Here is a 20223-nt window from a genome sequence, read left to right as displayed (position 1 = left end):
ACAGCGCCAGTTTGATCAGCTAATATAAGTACAACGCGATGGACAAATATTCAAATCTCTTAGAATGCCGACCTGAGACTTGCATTGGGGTTCCTCTTCATGCCTCCAGTGGACCATCTTCATGAGAAAACAATCATTATTACAGTACAGCAACACAATGACATGCTTTCGTTGCAGTACTTGCTCGGAAGTTACCGCGAGAGCCATGCTATGGTGGATAGGACCCCCTACCTAGACATGTCAGGAGGGATCTTCATGATTTAGAACAAAGGTAGGCATTGTGACTCACAAGAGAGCCCATGTGCTCTAAGTGGGCGTAAATTTGTTATCGCTCACAGCCTGTGTAGATGCTAACACGTTGTGAACAACAACAAATTTATGCTCATTGAGAGCACAAGAGAGACCGAAAACTTTTCTCTGCCTCACTCTGATTTAGAAAGAGAGCCCAACGTTACAAGAGAGAACCTCTAGATCAACAAGCATATCGTGCCCGTTTAAATACCATTTACACGGATGCAGTCGCAGATCCTACAAACAACAACCGTGTGAATATGTTCCTCGGAGAACATCCCCCCTCTATGGCAGCTTAGGGGCGTCAGCTGCCACGACAAACCAGAGTCGTAGTTGTGTGAATCCCTATAGTATGCTCCAGGATTAGCATAATGGACCAATGGCCTTCAAGCGAAATGGTCTCATGAAAACGACGTTTAAAACTAGAGCTTCAATTCTGTTCTGATTCTAACAAAAATATACTGACATCGAAAAGTTGGGAACATACCTGCTCACGGCTACTGGTCTTAAAAATACACCATCATGGCTACGTTGCGATGGATCTGTTGTATCAAATACTGTAAATGACGGATTATCATCACTCTCGTCGTTGCTCAGCTGAAATAGAAAAACATGATTTTTAAGGTAACCCATAAGAAAATGCTTTAAAGTTAAACTTACCGAATATTTATTCAGATTTAAGGATAAACTGCTGAGAGAACCTCTGCTTTGTTTCCTTTGACGTTCATGTTCCAAACGATATAATTCCGAAACGATCAATTTGTGTCTAAGAAGAAAAAGACACATATAATGTAGCATATCAGGAAAGTAGTTTTACAAATACAATTAATATTAGGGGGTGTCAAAAAATAAAGGTGTCATAGCTCCTCTTTGCGCCTTATATCATTTTTATACTCTCAGCAATTATGCTAATGAGGTTATATACACTTTCATATGGGCAAAATGTGCCTCATCAAAATAATGGTTTTAGACCCAAAGTATGTTTGGGCGAAATCCGTTTCAGACAATTTGGAGTTGATTTAGCCATGTCCGTCCGTATGTCTGGCTGGCTGGAGCGCACGATAAGTCTCGAACGGATCAACCGATTCGGTCCAAAATTTGGCTTTCGTAATATTTTGTCCAAACTTAGTTTAAGTTCGAAGATGGGTTATGTCGGTCCAATCCTTCCGGTACCTCCCCCACAAAAGTTCGAAAATGTTTGGAAATTTTATGCGCACGATAACTCTTGAAGGCAGTAAGCGATTTGCTCCATACTTTGCACATCGTGAAACTTCTACCAGACTTAGATTAGGTTTCAATATGGACTTAATCGGTCCACTCCTTCGGGTACCTCCCACATAAAATTTCGCAAAAGTTCAGTTTAGGACCTACTCTCGAATCACTTCAATTTTTGTTGAAGCAACTTGCATTCGCTGCCCCACATACAACGGTACAAGTTTCATCAGGGGCAAGTCCAAAACAAAACATTATTCCATCACATCCCATACGATTCATATTTAGCTCAATGATATGGGACCTACTGTTTATCGCCGAGTCCGAACGGCGTGTCTTAAGACACCACTTATGGAGGAGTTTTTCAAGGCTGAAATACTCAGAAAATGTCGCCAACATTACTGAGGGGTATTTTGCCACCGTTGAAAAATGTTTGATTTTGCCTGGCCGGGGAATCGAACCCCCGACCTTCTGCGTGCAAGGCGGGCGTGCATACCATTGCACCACGGTGGCACCCGGGGCAAGTCCATACTTCCTGAAAAATAGCTTGAATGTTGCAAAAAGTCATAGTGGTTTGAGCGCAATATAGCTCTCGAACGGATCTGCTGATTCGGAAAAAATTTGGCCTTCATTATATTTTGTCCAAAATTAGTTAAAATTCGAAGATAAGCCATATCGGTCAACTCCTTCAGGTACCTCCCCCACAAAAATACGAAAATGTTCGGAAAAATTGTGCACACCATAACTATTGAAGGGAGTGACCGACTTGGTCCATACTTTACACATCCTAATATATCTACCAGATATAGATCAATCCTTCATTTACCTCGCTCACAAAATTTCGGATAAGTTCACTTTAAGACCTTCTCTCGAATCACTTTGATTTTTGTTGAAGCAACTTGCATTCGCTTCCTCCATTACGACGGTAAAATTTTGTTTCAGGGGCAAGTCTATACTTCTTGAGAAAACAGCCCGAAAGGTGTAAAAAACCCATATGGCACCATATGTAGTGGCTGGAGAGCACGGTAACTCTCGAAGTGATCAACCGATTTGGTCCAAAATTTGTGCATTCGTCATATTTTGTCCAAACTTAGTTTCAGTTCGAAGATGGGCTATACCGGTCCACAACTTCCGGTACTCCCCCTCAATATATAAAAATGCCACTAAAATGGTATGTACGATATCTCTTGAACGGGGCAACCAATTTGGTCCAAACTTTGGATCTCCTAATATTTTGTCCAAATTTAGTTTAAATTCTAAAATGTCCCATATCGGTTCTCTCCTTAGGGTACCTCCCCCACAAAAGTTCAACATTTGTGTCTAAGTGCAGTTTAGAGTGTGTTCGAAGATACTTTAGAAATGTATACCGATGCTGTACTGGTCCAAAATGTATACGATGACCCACTGAAATGACTAGTGGGTGCGATATTTATCGAAAAGATATGACTCCCAAAATAAGATCCACATCCATAATTTACGACATAGTCCATTCCTTCAAGTACCTCCTTCGCAACACTTTTGAACTTTAATCTTAATCCACATTTTTGTCGGCAAGTTCAAGTGTCAAAAAGCCCACAAAATTCTGAAAAGACCCTAAATACAATCGATCTGTCCGTAGATGAAAGTTTCAATTCAGGGTATATCTTTGCCGGCACATATTTACTTACCCCTTAAGATGAGCCACATCCAGTGGTGTTTGTTGAGCATGATTCTTGATTTTTAAAGCATTCTGATTCCATTTATATAACAAGGTGACAGTCTCCAAATGACCGCGTGAGCAAGCCCAAGTCTGAAAAAAATAAGAATTTTTAATATCTTGACACTAATATCAACAAAAAAACCTTCCCAACTTACCAATGGTGTATAACCATGTGCATCTTGACTGAATGCATCAATTTCGGTTTCCAAAATGATATGAGGATTTTCTGAACGCCATGTCAACAGGGCACACACTAACTTATTATAACCCAGTGCTGCAGCCAAATGCAATAAAGTCATACCCTTATAGCCGGCATTCCATGTTACACCACTCGCGGAGGCATTACTTTGCCAAGTCAATTTCGTAAGCTGATGACAATAGCTAACTAATTTTTCTTCTAAATTTCCTTGTAAAGAGAAGATTTGTTGGGAAGCTGGCAGGGCTTCAATACTTTCCGCTTTCGTTTGCAGCGATTCTTCGATGGTGGTCAAACGATTGTACAACGAAAATTTGTATAAGCAATCATTGGTATTATCATCGAATGGAGCCTCTTGACATGCGGACATTTTATATTCGAACATTACAGAATCCGAGATAACATAACCATCCGAGGAGACCTGCATGGTGGCAAAGCCTACCTCATGGGCTGGACAATAGCAGCGTAAAACACCTTCTTGTACCATAACCGTGGGTACGGGATGAGAATCAAATAACACCGTATATTGGCAATCCATTGACCATGGTCCGGCAACCAAAACCTTTACACCACCCTCAGGATATGACCAGTCCGGACTGAAGTCACAGATTTTTAAAAATTTCTTATCACATGACAAATCTTGATGCACTGCACTACCGCTTTCATAAATTGGAAGATTTTGTAAATGTTGATGGCATGAATCTGCCGTAGACTGATGCCCTCCATTCACCATATGGTGAGCCGTTACACCATTTGCAGCCTGTTCCAGGGCGGTGTTTGACAAGGCCTGCTTATCATCCAAATCCAGTTCGGGAAATTCTACTAGCATATCAAATGCATCTAAATGAGCAAATACATCATCGGTATCTTCATCATCAGCATCGGCACCAGCCGATAATTGATCTGGTTCACATTGTGGGCCATCACGCACAGCCTCAGTGTTCTGAACACCATTGGAATTCATAAAATCCAAAGTATTCAGCAGTGTATTCTCATTGGGCATATTGGCTATAAGGGTCCTTTGTATATCCTCATGAGACAAATCCAAGGTTTCATTAAAGAAACCCAAAGTGTCTTGTAGCTCTGTAGTTCCAGATTGATGTTGGTTTGGCTGGGACTGTTGTTGGCCATGTTGTTCATCTTCGAGATTCTCGAAACCAATGGAGGACGAATTGGTCATGCTACTGTTGTTGTTGTTACTGTTGGTATTATTATTATTACTGTGTAAATTATCATTGTTGTTGTTGCTATTCGTTTGGTTCGAATTGGGGTTGGGATTTTGATTTGACATGGAATTGTTACAATTGGAAGCGTCTGATGCTGCACAACCTGTTGGATTCTTATTAATAGTACAATTGTTGTAGTCATCTAATTGATTGTTCCTGTTGTTTTTATCAGTTAAATTGTTGCTGTGGTTGTTATTCACATTATTTGTGTTACTGTTGTTGTTATTATTATTATTACTTGTATTTGTATTATTGGAAGTATCTAGCTCGTTGTTCGAAGACATCTGCAAATGAAAGTGGGGAAAACAAAAAGTAGAGAAATTTTGCAGTCTTTTGATAAATTTTCCTCACATAGGACACTCTTTCACCCCTAGTGACTGACATTAAAATTTGTTTACTGGAATTCTGAGCAATACAATTCAATTACAGTCGAACTTCTATATAACGTAGCAGTTGGGGACCGACGAATAACTACGTTATAGAGAAAATTCGTTATAGAGAAACAGGGCCAAAATGGCAAACCAGTCATTTTTAAGCAATGATATGAAACTATGGCGATCGACGTAGGGGATGGATGATACCAAGCAACGGTCCTGACCGGTTTTAACATGGCAAAGCCCAGGATTTATCTTGGTCCCTCTTTCATCTCAAGTGGACACTGACCTCCCCGTGGTGTCACCTGGGGAACTGCCTTTAACACCCGTTAAAGGTAGTGAGCTAACATGTGCCGCGCGTTCTCCCATAAGAACGTTAAAAACTTGGGTTTGGGCGTCGGGCTAGTAACCCTCCCCTAGAAAAAACAGCATACTATGAAAAAACGAAAGAAAAGAAAAACAACCCCCTCTAAAGTTGACGAACCCCCCAAACGTTTTAAGGACCATGATCTGCGAATCTGCACCTGGAATGTTCGCACTGTCTATAGAGAAGGTGCAGTCTTCGCATTGGCAGACGTAGTTGAAAAGTACAAGGCCGATATTACTGCCATACAGGAAATACGATGGATTGGGAAAGGCGTCACAAGAACACCTAAAGGTGACGCACTGTATTATAGCTGCCATGACGTAAAGCATGAGTTTGGTTGCGGATTTGTAGTTAGTCGGAGACTAAAACATCTGGTATCCAGCTTCACTCCAGTGAATGAAAGACTTGCTGCAATTCGAATAAAAGCTAAATTCTTCAACATCAGCTTTATTTGCGCTCATGCTCCCACTGAAGAAAAGGACGAACAGACCAAAGATATATTTTACGAGCGCTTAGAAGAAACATATGACCGTTGCCCTGCCCATGACATTAAAATCATTCTAGGCGATTTTAATGCCAAAATTGGAAAGGAGAATATCTTTGGCCCAACAGTCGGAAAATTCAGCCTCCACAGTGAAACATCTGACAATGTTATGAGACTGATAGACTTTGCAGCTGCAAAAAACATGGTAGTTAGCAGTACCAGATTTAATCATCTCGATATTCATAAGGGCACCTGGCTGTCTCCAGATCAGAAAACAAGAAATCAAATTGATCATGTTGTGATAGATGGAAGACATTCATCGAGCGTGTTGGATGTACGATCGTTCCGAGGCGCAAACATTGATTCGGACCACTACCTTGTTGCAGCAAAGGTACGCACCCGCTTAAACATAGCAAACAAAGTACGAACAGACACAACACGAAAGTTAGACATCGGTAAGCTGCAATCACAACAGATAGCCACAGCATATTCCACTCAACTAGCCCAATTGCTTAATCAAAGCACTCCTCATCCCGATAACATATCAGCGCAATGGCAAAGCATTGCCCACTCCATGCAAACAGCCGCAAAATCCATACTTGGATACCAGTGGCCTCTACCAAGGTATCCATGGTATGATCAGGAGTGTCGTGCTGCCACCGAAGAGAAAAATGCGGCATATAGGGCTACTTTACAATCCGTAGCAATGCGTAGCGCACGAGAGAGATACAGAGAAAAAAGGAGAGAGGAGAAACGTCTTTTCCGCAGGAAAAAGACAGAGAGATGGAAAAGCGGGAGTGTGAAAAACTCGAGATGTACAGGAGCCAGAATGAAGTCCGAAAATTCTACCAAAGAGTCAAGCATCAAACTGATGGCTTTGGTACAGGCACATCCTCCTGTAGAGACCAGCAAGGTAATTTGGTAACTGATACAGATAGTGTACTCAGGATATGGAAAGAACATTTTTCAAAACTGTTGGTATCCAATAGCAGCGAAGACGACGAAGATACCACAGTCCCAATCCCAGAAGATGGTATTGAATGTATACCGCCCTGCCAAGATGAGGTAAAGACAGCAATAAATCGGCTGAAGAATAATAAGGCAGCAGGAGCCGATGGCTTACCAGCAGAGCTGTTCAAAACCGGAGGCGACACGCTGATAAGGTGTATTCATCAGCTAGTTAGCACCATCTGGCAGGAAGAACGAGTACCCGACGATTGGAACCTGAGTATCCTGTGTCCCGTCCACAAGAAGGGAGATAAGACTGTATGCTCTAACTATAGGGGCATAAGTCTACTCCCTATTGCCTACAAGATCGTGTCAGGGATATTGTGCGAACGACTAAAGCCAATGGTCAACGAGATAATTGGACCATACCAATGCGGCTTTAGACCTGGCAAGTCCACCATTGACCAGATATTTACCCTGCGGCAAATCCTGGAGAAGACCCAAGAGATGCAGATCGACACCTACCACCTTTTTGTCGATTATAAAGCAGCCTTCGACAGCCCGCTGCGTTCAAAGGTATTCAAAGCCATGTCTGAATTTGGTATCACCGTAAAGCTCATCCGGCTTTGTAAAATGACGTTGATTGTATTTCCAGCTTTACTTTGGTAAAGTGGCTTTTAGATTTGTGCCAATCTAGTTCAATTGAACGATCTAGTTCACTATGAAGTTCCAATCGAGCACATTGTTTGTATGAAAGAACTGCGTGTACGCAATTTCATACGTTAATTCGTATAACATCACTCATACTTTTTGGAAATAGGCGAGTGAATTAGGAGCTAGATTGCCCAACTGTACATGGTGGCTTTTGTCCACTTCGTATAATAATTACATTGTGCGACACAATTTAATGTTTTCCGAAACTACAAGAAAAATCTGGTAGACTATAAAATATATGTTACTATACGCATCCCCGAAGGGAATCGGGAATTGATATGAGTGCTCGCCGATTCATATTAGCTCAATGATATGGTACCTACTTTTTATTGTCGAGTTCGAACGGCGGGTCCACTTATAGAGAAGTTGTGTATGTCGGGAAGGTATTTTGTCACCGTTTGAAAGTATAATGTTTTTGTCCGGCTTGGGAATCGAACCCGGGTATACAGAGTGGAAGGCGTGTTTACTATTGCACCACGGTGGTACCGGTGGCAGAATATGAAAGAGAGGCGAAAAATAGAAAACACAAGAATCAGCGTTTTGATGTTTACGTCAGGAGGTAACTTAAATAGCGGGTCCATATTTCAGCTTATGTGCTATTCTGTTAAAATTTAACGTAAGATACGTAATCCTTGGATTCCCGTTATATAGTGCTTCGGCAATTTTACTGCTTACACACCAAGGGACATTTTTTGTAATTGAGAACCTTATTCAATATCGGAAAGGTCATAATAACGTGGTAGCTAACACACTATCCCTAGAATATATGGAAAGAGCTACCGTTGAGTCGAGCGACTGTCCTTTGATTATGAAGAAAATTTTAGGTATGAAATCTAACCCCGAGAAATAATTCAGACTGTGCTTTGGGAAACCACATTATGATGACTCTCTCTGTTCTCACATCCTAAAGACAAAAGAAAGGGTCTGCTAGGAGAACCATATTTACGCAGCGGCATGTCGGTAAGGTATTAAAGGGAATATAGGGATTCACCATGACGCCGCCATACTCTCGGCAAGAAAATCCTACTTAGAGCAAAAGTGAGCCAAAACAAGTACAATCGATGGGATGGATGACTTTCTCCCCGAAATATCTACGCCACTTCAGAGTCAACAGGATATTTTCCCGCTATTTGATGCAATATTGCGAGCCAAGGGGTGCTTATTTGACTTACGGGAGGTATTTCAAATCGTCCGAGCTAGCGAAGGAATAACGCTGGCATTATAAGCATCGCCGCCGTCCGGTAAGTTATTAAACAGATATTTGCTTAGTGATTCACCACTTAGTGATTCACCACTTAGTGATTCACCATCAACAGCTAGGCCAACAGCACTATAAAGGACAATAATCGCTCAGGTGAGCCAAAATAAGCACAATCGATGGGATGACTTCCTCCCCAAAAATCTCCGCCACTTCGGAGTCAATGTGCCCTTTTTGATTAAATGTGGTGAACAAAGGCGTTGTACGATGAGACACCCAAGAATCGATTATCTGACAGGAGATATTTCAAATCGTCCGGAACGAACTTAGCCGTGCCGCGGAGGAGCAAAGCCGGCATTATAACCTTCGCCGCCGCCCGTCGAACCCTGTTGTCGAACAACCAGTTTTAGTGAAGCAACGCCTGCAATCGAAGGTCATCGATCAATGTGCAGCCAAGTTTGCACTAAAGGATGATGGGTCATTTGATGATGTCTGTCCGTCTGTCTATCTGGTTGGAGCGTACGATAACTCTCGAACGGATCAACCGATTCAGTCCAAAATTTGATTTTCTAATATTTTGTCCAAACTTAGTTTAGGTTCGAAGATGGGTCATATCGCTCTACTCCTTCGGGTACTACCCCCACAAATGTTCAAAACTTTTCGCTAAAGTGGTACCCACGATAACCCTCGAAGGCAGTAATCGAGTAGATACATACTTTGCATATAATAAAATTTCTACCAGACACAGATGAGGTTGGAATATGGACTACATCAGTCCACTCCTTCGGGTACCTCCCACACAAAATTTCGGAAAAGTGCAGTTTGAGACCTGCTCTCGAATGGCTTTCATTCTTTTTGCAACAACTTGTATTAGCTGCCTACAAGTTTATTCAGCGGCAAGTCCATACTTCCTGGGAAATGGCCCGGAAAGTATAAAAACCCTATGGCGCAATGTGTAGCGGCTTCACTCACGTTAATTCTCAAACAGATCAGCCGATTCGATCTAAAATTTGGCCTTCGTAATATTTTGACTAAACTTAGTATAAGTTCCAAGATGAGTCATATCGGTCCACTCCTTTGGTTACCTCCCCCACAAAAGTTCCAAACTTTTCGCTAAAATAGTACTTTTCTAATATGTTGTCCAATTGTAGTTTCACTTTAAAAATGGTCCATATCGGTCTTCTCCTTAGGGTACTTCCCCCACAAAAGTTCAACATTTTTATACCCTCAGCATTTATGCTAACGAGGGTATTATACTTTCATAGGGGCAAAATGTGCCTCATCGAAATAATGGTTTTAGACCCCAAGCATGTTTGGACGAAATCCGTTTCAGACAATTTGGAGTTGATTTAGCCATGTCCGTCTGGCTGGATAGAGCGCACGATCACTCACGAACGGATCAACCGATTCGGTCCGAAATTTGGCTTTCGTAATATTTTGTCCAAACTTAGTTTAAGTTCGATGATGGGCTATATTAATCCACTCCTTCCCGTACCTCTTCCACAAAACTACGGAAATGTTCGGAAAATTTGTGCACACCATAACTCATGATGGGAGGAACCGATTTGATCCATACTTTGCACAACGTGAAATATCTACCAGACTTAGATGACGTTCCAATATTTACTCAATCGGTCCAATGCTTCGGGTATCTCCCACACAAAATTTTGGATAAGTTTAGTTTCGGACCTGCTCTCGAATCGTTTTGATTTTTGTTGCAACAACTTGTATTCACCGCCCCTAATACAACGGTACAAGTTTCATCCGGGGCACGTCCATACTTCCAGACAAAATTGCCAGAAAGTTACAAAAAACCCTGACACGGTGTGTAGTGGTTAGAGCGCAAGATAACTCTCGAACAGGTCTGTCGATTCGGTCCAAAATTTGGCCTAAGTAATATTTTGACCAAAGATAGTTTAAGTTCGAAGATAAGCCATATCGGCCCACTCCTTCAGATGGCTTCCCCACTAAAGTTCAAAAATGTTCGGTAAATTGTTCGTACGGTAACTGTTGAAGGGAGTGGCCGAATTGGTCCATACTTTACACATCCTAATATATCTACCAGATATGGATCAGGTTCAAATATGGACTATATTTGTCCAATCCATCCGGAACCTCCCACACAAAATTTGGGATAAGTTCACTTTAAGACCTGATATGCAATCACTTTGATTTTTGTTGAGGCAACTTGCATTCGCTCCCTCAATTGCGATGGTAAAAGTTTTTTCAGTGGCAAGTCCATACTTCTTGAGCAAACAGCCCGAAGGTTGTAAAAACCCCCTATGGTACCATATGTAGTGGCTGTAGTGGCTTTAATCCTAATCAACATTTTTGTCGGTTCAAACGCCCAACATTTTCAAATAACCTAACCCCTAAACACATGCGTTTTTTGGGGAAAAAAATTGTTTCAATATACACAGGCTGAGGGTATATCTCTGTCGGCAAAGCCGACTGATACTTTTTTACTTGTTTTCATTTCAAAAACAAAAGCTCTCTTTTTCAATTGTGTGAGTGGGCAAATTGACACACACCGAAAAAGAAGTGCGCCCTTTGAGCAGCCTTGTCATAGACCCACCTTAATACATACCACAATTAATGCCTCGACGAGCCGAATCGATGAAGAGGACGAAGCCGATTAATTTTGATGAGTGTCGGGTTATTTATATTTGGGGATTCGAATGGCCAAAAAATTATGTGAAAAATAGGGATAATGAAAGAAGAAAATTTCGCCTTTATAATGACGCAAAGTAGAATGGGGTAGGTGCTCAAACAAAGAACATACTGCAATGGTCGCTAATCCATCCCATTTCTCCATTTGTATACCCTCCACCATAATATCGAGGGTATAATTAAATTTGTCATTCTGCTTGTAACACATCGAAATATTCGTCGGAGACTCTATAAAGTATATCGTCACCTGAAACGCCCAAAGACGTAACCCTCAAGTTACGTTTTTGGGCATTTCTGGTGACAATATATTTTTGATCAGCATAAAATTCTAAGTCGAAATAGCCATGTCCGTCCGTCTGCCTGTTGAAATCAAGATACAGGTCGCAATTTTTAAGGTAGAGCTTTATAATTATACTCTCAGCATTTATGCTAACGAGGGTATATACACTTTCATACGGGCAAAATGTGCTTCATCGAAATAATGGTTTTAGACCCCAAGTATGTTTGGACGAAATGTGTTTCAGACAATTTGGAGTCGATTGAGCAATGTCCGTCTGTCTGTCTGGCTGGCTGGAGCGCACGATAACTCTCGATTCGGTCCAAAATTTGGCGTGCGTAATATTTTGTCCAAGCATAGTTTAAGTTCGAAGATAAGCTATATCGGTCCACTCCTTCAGGTACCTCCCCACAAAAGTTTAAAAATGTTCGGAAAATTGTGCGCACGATAACTCTTGAAGGGAGTGACCGATTTGGTCCATACTTTACATATCCAAATATATTTACCAGATATAGATCAATTTGGTCCAAGCTTTGGATCTCTTAACATTTTGTCCAAATTTAGTTAAACTTCTAAATATCGATCCTTTCCTAAGGATACCTCCCCCACAAAGGTTCAACATTTGCGTCTAAGTGCAGTTTAGGGTATGTTCGAAAATCCTTTGGAAATGTATACCGATGCTGTTCTATGTGGTCCTGTTTACAGCGATATTATGTTGTCCGTGGACAAGTCCATGCTTCCTGGGATACTGGTGCAAAAGTTATACGATGGGCCACTGAAATGACTAGTGTGCGTGATATGTATCGAAAAGATATTACTCCCAAAATAAGATCCACTTCGATAATCCACATTTTTGTCGGCAAGTTCAAATGTCCAAAAAGTGTTTCAATTCACATGGGCTGAGGGTACATCTTTGTCGGCAAAGCCGACTAATACTTTTTTACCTTGTTTTAAGTGCAGTTTATGATCTGTTACCGATGCGACCTTTAAACCAAATATGTATGTATATATTTTTGTCGAAAAGTTCATACGCCCAAAATGGGCGAAGAGTTTTAACACACAGGCTGAGGGTACATCTCTGTACCCTAAGGAGTGGACCTATATGGCCCATATTAGAACTTTAACTATGTTTAGACAAATATTAGGGATACAACGTTTAGACCAAATCAATTGTTCCATTCAAGGGATGAGAAACTTTTTGAACTTTTGTGGGAAGGTCCGGGTCAAAAGTTGTAGTGCGCACCAGCCGCAGGGGTTTTTTTAGCTTTCGGGCCATTTATTCAGGATATATGAATTGTCCTTAAACAAGTAAAACAAGTAAGAAAAGCGTTAAGTTCGGTCGGGCCGAAGTTTTTATACCCTCCACCACAAATTTCAGCCATTTCGGTGGATTAATGTGGCCACAACCTTCAAAATACCGAAATTCGGAAGGTACCGTTCTATGGGGGCTATATGATGGCGTGGACCTATACCTACAAATTTCTGGGGGAAAGTTTTATACGCCTAAAGAAGACTAAATACCAAATTTCAGCCATCTCGGTGTGATAATGAGGCTAAAATGTTCAAAATATCGAAAATCGGGAGATATTGTATTGTGGGGGCTATATCAACACGTGGACCTATATAAACATTTTATGGTAGAAATGTTTCTTAGCCTCTGGAAACACAAAATACAAAGTTACAACCGATTCTTTGATCAAATGGGTCTAATACATTCAAAATATATTAAAATGACGCGTACTTTATAAGGGGCCTTATGAGGGGGCTATACAAAAACGTGGACCTATATAACCCAACTTTGGTAGGAATGTTTTCTGGCCTCTGAAGACACAAAATACCAAATTACAACCAATTCTGTGGTCAAATGGGTCTAATACATTCAAAATATATTAAAATGGCGCGTACTTTATATGGGTCTTATATGGGGGCTATACCAAAACGTGGACTTATATAAGCCAACTTTGGTAGGAATATTTTTTGGCCTCTGAGGACACAAAGTACCAAATTACAACCAATTCGGTGGTAAAATGGGCCAAATATCTTAAAAATTCCTTAAAACGACGACGCGTCACGCGTCATTTTGTATGGGAGCTATTCGAAAGCGTGGACCTACATAGCCCGCTTTCAATACCAAAAGTCCTACGTAAATACAACATATTTTCCCAAAATTTCATCAACCTACGTCAATCCGTTCGGACGCTAGAGTGATTTCCACAGACGGACAGACAGACATGGCTATATCGATGTAGAATTGCACGCTGATCAAGAATATATATACTTTTTGGGGTCTACAATGATTATTTCGAGTAGTTACAAACGTAGTGACAAACTTAATATACCCCCATCCTATGGTGGAGGGTATAAAAATTTTAACGTCGTAATAGGGGTAAGAAAAACAACATGTTGCAAACAAATTAAAAAGATCTTAATTTAAACATTTTTGAAATAGTGGACCGATATACACCATATTCGTACTTGACCTATGGACAGAATCGGCTACTTTATTCGAGAGTTATCATGCACATCATTTTTGCAAACATTTTGAACTTCGAACTTAAACTAAGTTTGAATAAAATGCTACGTGTGCTCCGGCCAGTCAGGGACGGATATCGCTAAAGCGGCTCAAAATTGTCTATAACGGATTTCGTCCAAACATACTTGGGGTTTAAAAACTTTAAAAGCTTTTTGTGCTTGAGCTTTTTTTTTATCGAATCACCTTATAATTAAGATTTTATCTAATCTTAGGTAAAAGCGCATCAAAATATGATACCGGGATACGAGGTTGTAAAAAAGTAATAACCCTAGTGTATATATGCTAAAGGCTGAGGGTATATTAATTAACATAGGACACCGTGAATCCTTAAGAATCCTTCCTAGTACGGCTATCTCTTTTGAATGTACGGTAGAATCCTTTAGGCAGATAGCCTTGCAAGTCCTTGAAGATCCTGTTTGAGTACTTATTAGGATCACTCGCAGACGTAGCCTTGCATGTCCTTGTATGCCCTGCATGAATACTTATTAAGGTCTCTCATAGTTCTAGCCTTGCATGAATCATCATGTATCTAGGGCAGTTGAGTACTGTACTGTAGTACTGAGGTAGTATAGTCCTATGTATCCCGTGGAGACCCTTTCCATATCGTTTTGAGGACATGATTACTTAAGCCAGGTCTCTGGTCGACCAGGCCCGGCTTTCGTGTCCCTTAACACGAGTATTTATACAGGTCTCAAGTCGATGAATCCTGACAATCCCGAAAAATCTCATTAAATTGCGGACCGAAGACAAATGTTAGAATTGTTTGGATTTTTTTCTAAAAAAATGGCAAGTGGTGCTAACGTTTTCTGTACAAAAAGTTCAGTTTCTAAAAATCTTAAAACTCGAACTTTTATCTTCACTGCACATGCCATTTCAATCACTTCCACTTTATGTGAAAGATTGAAAATATCACCCTTGGTCACCTATGCCCATATTTTTTTCAAGTTTTATGTGTTTAATTGAAAAATTGTCTATTGAAATAGAATAATCATAAAATGTGGTCAACAATTTTATTACTGTAATAATTTCCATTCTCTACATACCTGTGTATTTTCTGTTGTTGTTGCTGTTGTAGTGCTACCGATATTATTATTATTATTATTGTTGGACTTTTGATTTACATCCATAAAATTCTGTGATGATGCAGATGGTAGAGTTGAAGACGATGATGATGAGAGAGACGTTGAAGGTTCCGAAATAGAATCTGATGAAGACATCATTAAATGCGGTTGCTTGTGATGCTGCTGCTGGTGTTGGTGCTGTTGCTGTGTGTGATGATTGTTGTTGTTGTGTGAGTTTTGTGGTGGAGACGACAAGATGGCAGAGGAGGATGTAATTGTGGAAGGTTGATGTTCCGGTGACATACACATGGGTTCAACAGTTGAAGATGCTGATGCAGGGGGTTGTTGCTGTTGCTCTTGCTGCTGGTGCTGCTGTTGTGGTTGATGTTGTTTATTGTTATTGTTTTGTTGTAATTTATAATATTGTTGTTGTTGTTGTTCTTGTTTTTGCTGGGTGTTGACATGGCTTAGCATCGAATTATTATTGCTACTGGAAGAATTTATTTGTTGTTGTTGTTGCTGTTGATTGTAATTAGTTGTATATTTGCTGCTGCTGCTGCTGCTGCTATTGGGGCCATTATTATTTATAACATTTAAATCATTTTGCTTTTGATGCATAGCCGTTGCTGTTGCAATTGTTGTTGTTCCATTAGCATTCATATTTGTATTGTGGTTGATTTTATTACTGCCATTACTAACTCCTCCTCCAACCGCAGCACTAGATGTTGTATTCGTTGTATGACTTAGCATATTTACATCTAAACCACCTCCAGAACCAGCCGCTGAATTCGAATTTGATTGACTTGTAGGTGTGGACGATGACATCAGTGATTGTGTTGAAGATGGGCCTGATGCTGGGGACGTGGTTGATGATGTTGCTGCGGTTTGTTGATTAGCTGTGACATTATTCGAATTATTGCCACTGTGTTCCATTGCAGTAACGGTTGTTTTAGCTATTTGAAAACGTTGTTGTTGCTGTTGCATCAGTGATGATGCACTGTTATAGCGTTGTAAATTACTACCACCACCACCACCACCAACAACACCATTGTTATTATTGGCAATTGTATTGTTGTTGTTGACTTGCATTTGATTGAAATTCGTTTGGTTTGTTTGCATTTGTTGTTGTTGTTGCTGCTGCTGTTGCATAATTAAATTATTTCGATTATTCATCATTTGTTGTTGCTGCTGCTGATGGTTGCCAACATTTGCAGTAGTGTAATGATGTTGTCGATACTGTTGTTGTTGTTGCTGTTCATTATGTGGCGGAATAATTTGAAATTTAATAGCCGATTCCTGTGGCAGCTGCTGAGTCGGCGCATGGTGACCATGACCATGGTGATGTTGTTGCTGCTGCTGTTGTGGATAATGAGAGTTTTGTGTGTCCATTGCATTGCTGGCATCACGTATTGCCCTCTTATCCAACCAACGAGAATAGAGCTGGAAGGAAAATAAAAGAATTTTAAATTTTAGGGAAACAAGATGGCAAAAGTGATAGTAATTTTGTTCTGACTTAATGTATCTTTATTTGCGTAAACTCCTAAATACTGGTAAAAGGCTAGGTATAATCGGATAAGATTCCTTCCGGATCGCCGGAAGATAACCGAGGTTTTTATGAATAGCTATGAGAAGTTTATGTTCCCTTGCTCTCAGTAAGCGCACACTGCCAGTCGCTGGAGCAGATATTTGCGTAATGTGACCTCACCTTAAGGCTCGTTAACATTCTCTTTTATGTCTCCGAGGGCCGAAAGGTCTCATTTTGAGTGTCAACATTTACTTAGGGCATACGAGGGCCGAAAGGTCTCAATAATATTTCATTTTTGTGTGTCCGAGGGACGAAAGGCCTCACAATTTTCCGGTTTAACAAGAGGGCCAACAGGTCTCTACAAGGGCCGGCAGGTCTCGTGCATTGAAGCTTAGCTAGCGTGTCAGAGGGCCGACTGGTCCAACAGCGGTGCCAAGATTTGAAGGATCCGAAAGTGGTAATTGAGGGTATTGCGTTGTTCCAGGAAAGCGGTGAGAGAACTGATCATCCCAGCGAAGTGTGTACGGGGCTACCAGAGGTGCTGAAGGCCGATGTCGACTGTAGTAGTTATAGACTTAAGGTTTTATATGATTGGAATTTACTATACCGAAATAAAGACTGAACATGAGAATTAAAAATAAAACATGTTTCCCTCTCGGTCACTGTAAAATATAAATTTCTGTGGCGGACCCCGCCTTCTGAGTATATCCGATTGGGCGAACTACTAGGTTTCCTTCAATGAGTACAGCAGTGAAATAAATAAAGCTAAACATAAATTTTGGAGCAGCTTTATCGAGTCTATAGAGGGAGTAAAGGGCGTAGCCAAATTCGGTAGGGTACTTTCGAAGGACCCCAAATGATAATGCCGATATCATACGGGAAAATGGTACATAATCTAACTACGGCCTAGAAACTCTGGATCTCATAGCCAATGTCCACTTCCCCAACTGCACGGATACACCAGAGTGATCAAGCGCTCTAACTGTATACAACCAGGCCACCAAAGAGATGGGATTCATCGGGAGGTCGTCCAAAGATAACGTGGACAACAAAGACCTTCAAGCCTTTAAATTACCCAGTTCAGACGGTATCTTTCGTGCAATGGAACAAAATACACTGGAGCTATTGATCCTACATCTGAAACATATTTTCTGAGCTTGTCTGGGTCTATCGCTCACTCCGGCTCTATGGAGGGAAGTCACTGCCACATACTTCTCAAAGACTAAGCACCGATCAGTTTATCTTCCTTTCTACTGAAAACCTTAGAAAGACTGCTGGACCTTGGATTCAGGCCCGGCTTTTATGTAACAGTAACAGTACTTAGTGCTGCCCAACATGCCCATATTAAAGGCAAATCGGTGAAGAACGCTCTAAAAGATATCGTGGGTTTTATCGAGAGCAATATGGAAGGCTCAAACTTAAGCTTGAATCCATCCACAATTCACTCATAATCTTAGGAGTTTCTTCGGCACTGCCCAACTGGATTGACGGGATGCTAAGCAGTAGGATAATTAACACAAAAATCCGTGAGAGTTCCACTCAGAAGTTTGTCAACAGGGGCACACCACAAGGGTGGTGTTCTATCGCCACTGCTGTCTGTTGATAAACAAAATTCTTAAGGCATTTGGTAAACTGCGAATAAAAACGCTAGATTATGCAGACAACGTGGTTATAATGATCAGTTCCCACAAACACAACGTAACTCATGTCAGGAACTTTATAGTCAAACTATCGAGATGAGCACACAACAATGATCTTGGATTGAACACATCAAAGACAGACCTGCTTCTGTTTACAAAATAGCGGAAAGTAAAACAATTCACCCTAGAGCTCTCTTTAGAAGTCAAGTACACCGGAATTATTGTGGACCACGTGGAAAAGAAAGTTTGAGTCGAATAGCCCTATATTCATGCAAAAAATCTATTCGTAAGATCTGGGGATTGAGACCACAGATCATCCATTGGATTTTCACCACGGCGATACGCCCAATTCTCACATATGGTTATCTGGTGTGATGGAATGCTTAGGGCAAGACATCGTATCTTCATAAGTTACAAAAGCCAAAAAGCGGCAGCAATACTAATCACCGATGTAATGAAAAGAACTCCACAAGCGACCCACAATGTACTACTTAATCTTCATCCACTGAATCTTGTAGTGCAGGAACTGGCAGCCAACAGTGCATTTCGGCTCCTGGCGCAGTTACGAATATGGTCGCGCTGCAATTCTACCACGACTGGGACTGCCACTGGGATCGAGGGTAATCAATGTTTATGTATCACCACAACTACACTTCGACCAAATTAATGTACACAACCCCACAGTCAGGCTTGCACCCACAACTCCCCACTCGGTATAGAGCTATATACCTATGGCTCCAAGATGGAAAGTGGAACAGGCGTCTACAGGTTAAACGAAAATTATAGTGTCTTTCTAACACCTTTTCAACAATATACATAGCCACATTCTTCATTTACAAACAAATAACCGATCATACACCTTATCACATCACAACAACATCATCATCTCTACAACGCACACATTTGAATAGACAGGATGATCACAATGGAACTCAAGGTCTCCGAGTGGAGTGGCTGCCAGCATGGCAGTTGCGCATCCTAAACCTAACCTAACCTTCAGCAGAGATCATTACAATAAAAAAATTGGAGAAGTGATAAGTAACATGAAAAGGGTTGTATTTGGACCGGTGACTATCTACGTGAATATCCAAGCGGCCCTTAATTCACTCAAAGTCCCACACTATCAAGTCTGCGGCGGTTTTGGACTGTAAAAACGCCTTGGAGATGCAAATCAATCAATCATTACATTGTGTTGGGTTCTGGGCTATTGCAACATCGAAGGAAATAAAATAACGGTTGTACTGGCGCGTTGCGAATCGATGTCAACTGATATGGAAGACGACAACTCAATCAAGCCAACCATGTGACAGTTAGAACACGAATATCGGAATAAGATCTGGCACAATGAACCTATATAAGGCAATCTGGCCAATCCTCTCCAAGCGATATAAAGCAGGGTTTCTATGAATAAATCTGATCAGAAACGCTGGGAATAATCACGGGTCATTGCAGAATAAGATCAATGTCCTACAAATGGGAATTCTGTAGGTTATGCGAAAATGAAGAAGATGCAGGGGCAATCGACCGCTGTCCAATACTCAAGACCCGGAAACAGCGAATCATGAGTGAACACACGATCTAACATCTGACAACCCTCTGCCAAAATGAACCGAGGGTCTGGAACAAGGATAAACCTATCACAATATCAATTTCTGGCCACAATATCAATTTTGTCTGTGCACCTGTATCAGGGTGAATGCGTTATGCTTGGGTGGGGAAAGCCTGTCCACTAGATTGTGACAGGGCTGCTCACGACGGCAACACCCAAGCAGGAACTGCATCGGCAATATCTTGTTGTACTGATGCAC

General features: G+C 41.0%; 1 protein-coding gene across 3 annotated transcripts in view; it reads right to left on the bottom strand.

Moving 5' to 3' along the window:
* The window catches only part of Camta (Calmodulin-binding transcription activator), a 283414-nt gene that overhangs the window by 17772 nt on the left and 245419 nt on the right, over positions 1-20223 (bottom strand). For 2 of the 3 annotated variants that reach the window (XM_073990712.1, XM_073990711.1), the window contains exons 10-14: positions 15233-16690; positions 3358-4908; positions 3171-3292; positions 952-1057; positions 779-888 (exon numbers count right to left, since the gene is read on the bottom strand). In XM_073990712.1, the coding sequence (XP_073846813.1) occupies positions 779-888; positions 952-1057; positions 3171-3292; positions 3358-4908; positions 15233-16690 (3347 nt within the window). Of the gene's footprint in view, positions 1-778; positions 1058-3170; positions 3293-3357; positions 4909-15232; positions 16691-20223 lie in introns of all 3 variants that reach the window. The other variant, XM_073990710.1, reaches the window with a different exon arrangement.

The sequence above is a fragment of the Musca autumnalis genome, unplaced genomic scaffold (assembly GCF_047663935.1).
Source record: "Musca autumnalis isolate F117 unplaced genomic scaffold, ASM4766393v1 scaffold_5, whole genome shotgun sequence".
NCBI classification, from domain to species: domain Eukaryota; kingdom Metazoa; phylum Arthropoda; class Insecta; order Diptera; family Muscidae; genus Musca; species Musca autumnalis.
Note: the sequence above shows the minus strand (reverse complement) of the source record. Positions and strands in the feature narration are given on the sequence as shown.